Below are 7,290 nucleotides of genomic sequence, written 5' to 3' on the forward strand. Positions count from 1 at the left end.
ATACAGTGGGTGATCGGTTAACGAACATAATCCGTTCCAAGACTTTGTTCGCTATCTGAATTGTTCGTTAACCGATTATCGATTTACCATAGGTTTTTATGGGAATTTGATTAATTCGTTCTGGAAACTTCAAAAAATAAAAAATATGTAGTACATTCTTACTACGTTTATTTATATGTGATAATAAAAATACATATATACACAGTCGTGCATTTTTATCAGTCATATTTTTCTGTTTGAAAGGGTTAAAGAATCTGTCTAACGTCGATTGCTTTTCACTCTCTTCTTCAGATTTTTCAGAAGTAATTAATAGCATTATAATTGTAGAGATCCCTAAGCCAATCTCAACCTGGTTTGGATGACATTCTAAGACCGTTGTTCTGACATCCTCCCACTTCTTCAAAAGATCTTTAATAGCAAATATTGACATTAATCAAATTCCTGGTGTTCTTCATTCAAGAGTTCTTGTTCTTGGAGTCTTCTGTGGTTGTATCCTTTTCAGGTTCCATTATGTTCTCTTCAATGTTCTTTATTTCTCAGATATGATTTTTTTACTCCTTCAGCAGCTTGAGTCTTCTTGATTATATCTACCTTTGCTACGTATAACAGCAAAGGTAGAGAGTGGGCAGAAGATGTCTGATGTTGCTGGGCAGTATGGCTTGAACAGATCTACAGTAGGCCGTAGTTCAATCTTATCTAAGAAAGATACAGCATAATCAAGAAGACTCAAGCAGCTAAAGGAGTACTCTCACCTTTCAAAAATAAAAACCGATGCAAAACTGCCCGCCCGACAGTCTCGCGAATACTATAAAAGAATTGTTTCTGTCAGAAAAATAAAAGCCTGGAATTACAAGGGAGAGTATCAAAGTTCAGAGGAATATTATCTAATCAGTATATACCGAGTTGAGATGTCGACATCTCTCTCGCTTCCCGAAAAGTTTCGAATTCTTGCCTGAAGACAAGGGGAGACCAATCGGTATTCATTATTTTACGTCGCTTCTTCGTTGTCCGAACATAAAAATCTTTCGCGAAAGTGTTCGTTATTCCAGTGGTCCCCAACCCCCGGGCCGCGGACCGGTACCGGTCCGTGGATCAAATGGTACCGGGCCGCGCAAGAAACATTAAATTATTTCCATTTTATTTACTATGGTATTTCCTCGGATTTGTGCGACTTTTAATGGACGACGGAACAACGGAATAAACTGGACATAAGAAACACACTTCGGGTGTCATTGTCTCCTATTACCCCCAGATGGAACCGTCTTGTTGCAAAAAAACAAGCTCAAGGTTCTCATTGATTTAGCGTTCTAGTGAGTTAAAATTTTAAATCACATTACTGTATATTCATTTTTTGGTGTAACTGTATATTACTTTGAAGGCATTTTTAAATACAATTAAATTAAAATTATTAAATTAAATTAATCTAAAATATAAACAATCAACGTCCCCCCTCCGTGGGCCGCGATAAAATTATCAAACGTTGGCCGGTCCGCGGCGATAAAAAGGTTGGGGACCGCTGCGTTATTCGATTTGTTCGTAGTCCGAATTGTTCGTTAACCGATCACCCACTGTATTTTAGTATTTATTATTAATTTTATTATTTCCTTTTATCTTCTCTGCTGTTAAAACAACAGAAGGAAAATATTGTAATCGGTTAAATTTTGACTCTGAATTTCTTGCATTTCTCGAATGTCTTAAGGTCTCCCTATTTAAAAAAAAAACGAAATTCTGTATGTGTTATCTTGTATTTTGCTTTATATCTGAGAACCTCCTTGGGATACCTCAGAAAATTTTTTATACAGTATTTGACAGAAATAGTTCTATATATGGCATTAATACTATTACGTTTTGAAAGTTATAAATCAAGGTTGAGGAGAGATAGGAGTAGGAGTCATATCTTCAGTAATGTCAGATACAGTATAATGAAAATTTTACTCGTTATTGACATTTAAAGTTTTTTAAAGACTTATCCCTCCCCAAAATAAGGCTTTTGCCTGTTATAATAATTAAAATATTATAAACATTATTTTAAAATAAAACCTCAAAGATGGAGTCACATATTAAGTTCGAACCCTTTTTGTGTTTCCTCCTATAATAATAATAATCCATTTTAAACTTAAATACTTTTTTTTGAAAAATCAAAAAAGTCGTGCAAGAATCCTTAATTTTTTAAATTAATAATTATAGTAATAAAAGAAAATAAAGTTTCAACTTATTAAAACATCATAGAACACTGTTTTCCATTATTTAATTTAAAAATAATGGAATCTATAAAAAGCTGAAAAACCGAATTCTTTCTTTCTGTCACTGTATGCCAAAAATGGCCATTAGGGGCGCCCCTAGCAATTATTTAAATTAACAATAAATTCAGTATATTATTATTTGATGCGGTTTTTGCATTTTTGGCTGCGCTTTAGTAGGGTACATCATGAGAAATTCAGTATATTATTATTTTTATTTGTAATCGGAATTTATTATTTATACCATGGAATGACACCGCTGCTGCTAGAACGTCCACTAGGGGGCGTCCCGGGCCACTAGAATAGAAGGATTGAAAGCACGAAATAATCTAATAATCTTAATCTTTGTTGTTGTTTTTTGCCCGGGCAACACCGGGCTCATCTGCTGGTCTGCTAATAATATTCAAAATGTAGGGATGAAATCGATTTCAAATTATTCCTGTAGTAGTGTGGTGATATTAAGCTAAGATTTCAAAATACCTCCTCAAAGAACTTATCATTTGTACCGGTACGCTCCATCAGAATAAAACATGGAGCGGATGTAAAATTCCGATTAATCAGCCCGCTTTTTCAGCCAGATTCTGACTGAAACTTAAGATTATGGTCTATTGAGGACAATTATTGTCTAATCCATATTGGATAATGTCATTTTGTTTCATAATGTCTGCACAAGTGTTGTAGTACACAAGGCTGTCGAGAGAGGAAGCGGAGATTTTTCTCAGGATTCTGAAAAAACTTAGGGTTCCATAGTGGCTCTTACCCCGTAAATTAATATTATTTTTGATTAATAAATATAATTGTTTAAAACTGATTTTTATTAATAAACTAACTTTCTACATATTTGTTAAATTTGTTCAAAAAAGATATAATAAAAAGACACGCTTTATCCGGTGGCCTGGTAGAGCTTTAAACCCTGGTAAGCTGATCTACCTCGAAACCTGGGACACCGCGAGATTAAGTTTTATTATGGCAATAATCCTTAACAGATGGATTTACGTATACTATAGATATGTAAATGACGATAAGTAGTTGGAGTATACCATGTAATACAATTAAAATTTTTGTGACTTTTTTATTTTCCAAGTGTTGAGGCTAGCTTTCAATATTGTATTTCATTCAATACAGTTTTATTCAATAAAACGTACCACGAGTAAGTATTAAAAAAAATTATCATTTTAGTTTAATCGGGAAGGGGTAATATAAAGGGTGCAGAGGTATTATGGAATCGGGTTTCAGGCTACCCCTGAGGGTAATTTTAAATCGATTTTGGAGGTAACTTGAATAGGAAGTAATTTGAAGTTTTTATACTGGTTTCTTTTCGAGACCGGGTTTCTTTTTAACAACACCCAGGATTTATTCGAAGACCGGGGTTTAATCAATGAAATTTGTATCTATTGAAGGCCTCAATTTATTTACAGCAATTAACTCTCCCGGATTTTACGATTCTTTTCTTTATTTAACAAATTCTAAAATTTTAATAGTATAAATTTTTCTTATTTTTAAATCTAAAATACGTTTTGATGCTTAAAATTTGTTTTCTTTCAGGCGATATTGCAGAGGAAGAGGATGTTACTAATCAAACTCTGACGTCCATGATGACGTTTGACGTCATCAATCGTAGCGTATGGATTGTGGACGTAGAGTGGCAAACATCCAAAGATAATTCGACGTGGTGGACTACCTGGAACGAAAACAATGATACAGTTTATCTAAGTGTCACCAACTGTACCAATCAAAGCGAATCTTGTAATGGTACCAACATAGTGCCCGAGAGTCCTCCTTTTAACTTATGGCAGACCATAGTTATTGCTGTTCTGATAGGAATATGCTCCCTCCTAACCATAGCGGGTAATATATTGGTTCTTTTGGCGTTTGTAGTGGAACGAACAATACGCCAACCTAGCAACTATTTCATTGCTTCTTTAGCCCTCTCCGATCTTTTTATTGGAATCATCTCCATGCCTTTTTACGCTGTATACGTATTAGTCGGAAGGTGGGATCTAGGTCCTATTACCTGCGACTTGTGGTTAGCAATCGATCATACTGTATGTCTGGTTTCCATCTACACTGTATTATTAATCACTATCGATAGATATTGTTCGGTCAAGATCGCTACTAAGTACAGAGCTTGGAGAACCAATACCAAAGTGTGGTGGATGGTAATCACTACTTGGATTGTTCCGTTTTTAGTCTTTTTCATTACAGTTATGGGTTGGGAACATTTTATTGGTTATCGTGATTTAGCTCCCGGTGAATGTGCGGTGCAATTTCTTAAAGATCCCATCTTTAATACTTCTTTAATATTTGGATACTTTTATCTCACTCTCATTGTACTCTTCGTCCTTTACGCGGGAATATACAAAACGGCCAGCGACATGCAGAAAAGATCTGCAGCCAAACAGAAAAAAGTGCAATCTTTGGTCTCCATGAATAAAGAAAAATCAGAGGAGAAATCCGTTTTGACAACATCAAAATCATTCGGCCAAGAAAAAAGAAAACTTGAATCAAACAATGTAACAAATTCAAGTCAAAAAAACACAGATTCGACAGAAGGGCAAAATACAGGAAAAAAATTCGAGACGTCATTTACTGAAGAAAAGAAAGAAAATTCCGATCATTCGAGCAGCCCCGTTTTTGATTCTGACGAAGAAAATGCTGCCCCTCAAGCAAATAAAAAAGAAAAGCGAAAATCCGCAGGTAGATCGATAGAAAACTTAAAATCAATTCCTAAAATACAACCCATTCCTCCCCCGCCTCCTCCCCTGCCTCCTCCCCTGCCTCCTCCCCTGCCTCCTCCTCAACCACTCTGTCAATCTTTAAGCAGATCGTCAAGAAATAACGAAGAGAGCAAAATAAAATTACTAAATGCAGAAATGGACGAAAGAAAATTTAAAGATAACGAAAGACCCGGTAATCTGAACGTGAGTTACGTAGATCAAGAATGCCCTTCGACGTACACGCAACTGCCAACTCTCTTACATTTTGAAGGAGAAGAAGTAAAAGATATAAATGCATTACGTAACACGGGGGAAAGCATTAAAGCTCGAGACGAAATGCAATCCATTGTGGACCCCGAACGTTCGGCATTCTTAACGATTTCAAAAGAATTATCGTCTTGTTCCAAAAAAGTATCTTCTCTTCGACAGAAATTTAAAAAAGGAAGAAGCAAACTAAAAGGAGAAAAAAGACAAAAGTCCAAATCAGAAAACAGAGCCAGAAAAGCTTTGAGAACAATATCATTTATTCTGGGAGCATTCGTGTTATGCTGGACTCCCTATCACATTTTAGCCGTTGTAGAAGGTTTCTGTTCGGTTTCGTCCGGTTGTGTCAATCATCATTTCTTTTATTTTACTTATTTTCTTTGTTATGCCAACAGCCCCATCAACCCATTCTGTTACGCATTGGCCAATCTTCAGTTTAAGAAGACTTTTTATCGTATTTTAAAAGGCGATTTTCACAGAAAATAAAACCAATTAAGCGAATTAACATTTACTTATCGATAACAATTAGCTAAGAAACACGGAAAACTTTCTAGTGTTGCAATCTTTGAGATTTTAGCTGTAACGTCATTGCTTACGTAGTCATTTCTTCATTCTAAACTGTGATTGAAGAGTCAGCTACTTAGATATATATATAAATATATATAACTTACATAAAACTTTCAAGTAAAGTCAATACATAAAACTTCACCTACGATTTTTTCTAAAGAGATTGAAAAAAGGCGCAGTGTCGGTTCCTTTTAAAAAACCTACACAAAAAAAAAATACTTATAAATCTCATCCGTATATAAAGTCATTTGATAAATTGATTTTCTACTGATTAAATCACTTTTGAAACTTTTAAGATTATATTGTTTTAAATAGGATCGCGTGAATGAGATAATTGAGATTTGTATACATTTACGAGTAAGTTTGGAGCAGACTAACAATTGGAGATCGAGTACGGAATACTTTGATATAAACAAGAATAAATATATTTAAAATGTAAATCTTTAACATTAATTTCTATGTAGTGGCTACNAATTTTTATATTCCATTTTTCCAACAAAATGTTTTTATATTCCAAAATATGATCCAAAATTGTTTTCATTAATTAACGATAATAGCCTAATATATAAACTCACGCATTTATTGTACCGTACAGATGTATATTAAGCCTGATATACAGGATGATCATAATTAAAGTACCTGTATTCAACGATGTAATAAATTCTAAATAGGCCTATATATTTAGCAGTCCAAATGTAACCAAATCTGGCATATAGTAGCATTAATTAATTACCATCATCCTGTACAGTAATAAATTCGGGAAGACACAACAATAGCATTTCGAATAACCTTTCCGGTTACATTGCAGCAGTTTAGATTTCACAATTATGCATATAAATTGTTTCTATATTTTTTCTAATAACTCAACGCGATGACATCCATTTTAAGCATTAACTTTTGTTGAGTGACCTATTTAACTTCAAACTTTCATTGATATTTTGAAATGTTTACTTTTATCATAAAGGATTTCTCAACTAAGTTACACACTTATAAAGTAAGCATATAATAAACCTAGACATTCCGAGCATCTTGTAGGGGAGAGTGGGGATGAAAGAGATAAGAGATGAAAGGGACAGCCTCTATAACTTGCTGCTAAATTACTTATGGAGCTTCGCTATTTCACGGATAGATGACACTAATAGTTCATAGTTTTCACATGTTTGTAGGGTTGTTACCGCTAAAGCTCGAAACTCGTCAATCTGCAAATTACCTAGCTAATCTGCAGATTAACTAGCGTGATCCGTTAAAGTTGTGAAAATTGTTCCATTTCTCAAATTACCTAGATAATGTGCAGAGTATCTAGGTAATCCGCACATTACCTACTAGGCACTCGGTAAAGTGAAAATAAGATCTTTGCCACAAATAAATGTACCACAAATAGGTGTGCTTGTCGCAGAAACCAATTGCTATGAAATTCAAAGTGTCACCCATCTTTAGACTGCACAATTGGATAATGTTACCTATGGTGGGTAAAATGGCGGCTCGTCTCTGATTCCAGCAAA

The 7,290-nt window shown here is 34.5% G+C and overlaps 1 protein-coding gene across 1 annotated transcript in view; it reads left to right on the forward strand.

Annotated features, from left to right (window-relative positions):
• Positions 1–5,775, forward strand: part of LOC111630898 (muscarinic acetylcholine receptor M1-like) — a 19,519-nt gene extending 13,744 nt beyond the window's left edge. The window contains exon 2 of the mRNA XM_023375057.1: positions 3,786–5,775. Within this exon, the coding sequence (XP_023230825.1) occupies positions 3,786–5,707 (1,922 nt within the window). The 3' untranslated portion in view covers positions 5,708–5,775. The remainder of the gene's footprint in view (positions 1–3,785) is intronic.
• Positions 5,776–7,290: the final 1,515 nt, after the last annotated feature.

Source organism: Centruroides sculpturatus, unplaced genomic scaffold (assembly GCF_000671375.1).
Source record: "Centruroides sculpturatus isolate CEXI.00-Female unplaced genomic scaffold, Cexi_2.0 scaffold347, whole genome shotgun sequence".
NCBI classification, from domain to species: Eukaryota; Metazoa; Arthropoda; class Arachnida; order Scorpiones; family Buthidae; genus Centruroides; species Centruroides sculpturatus.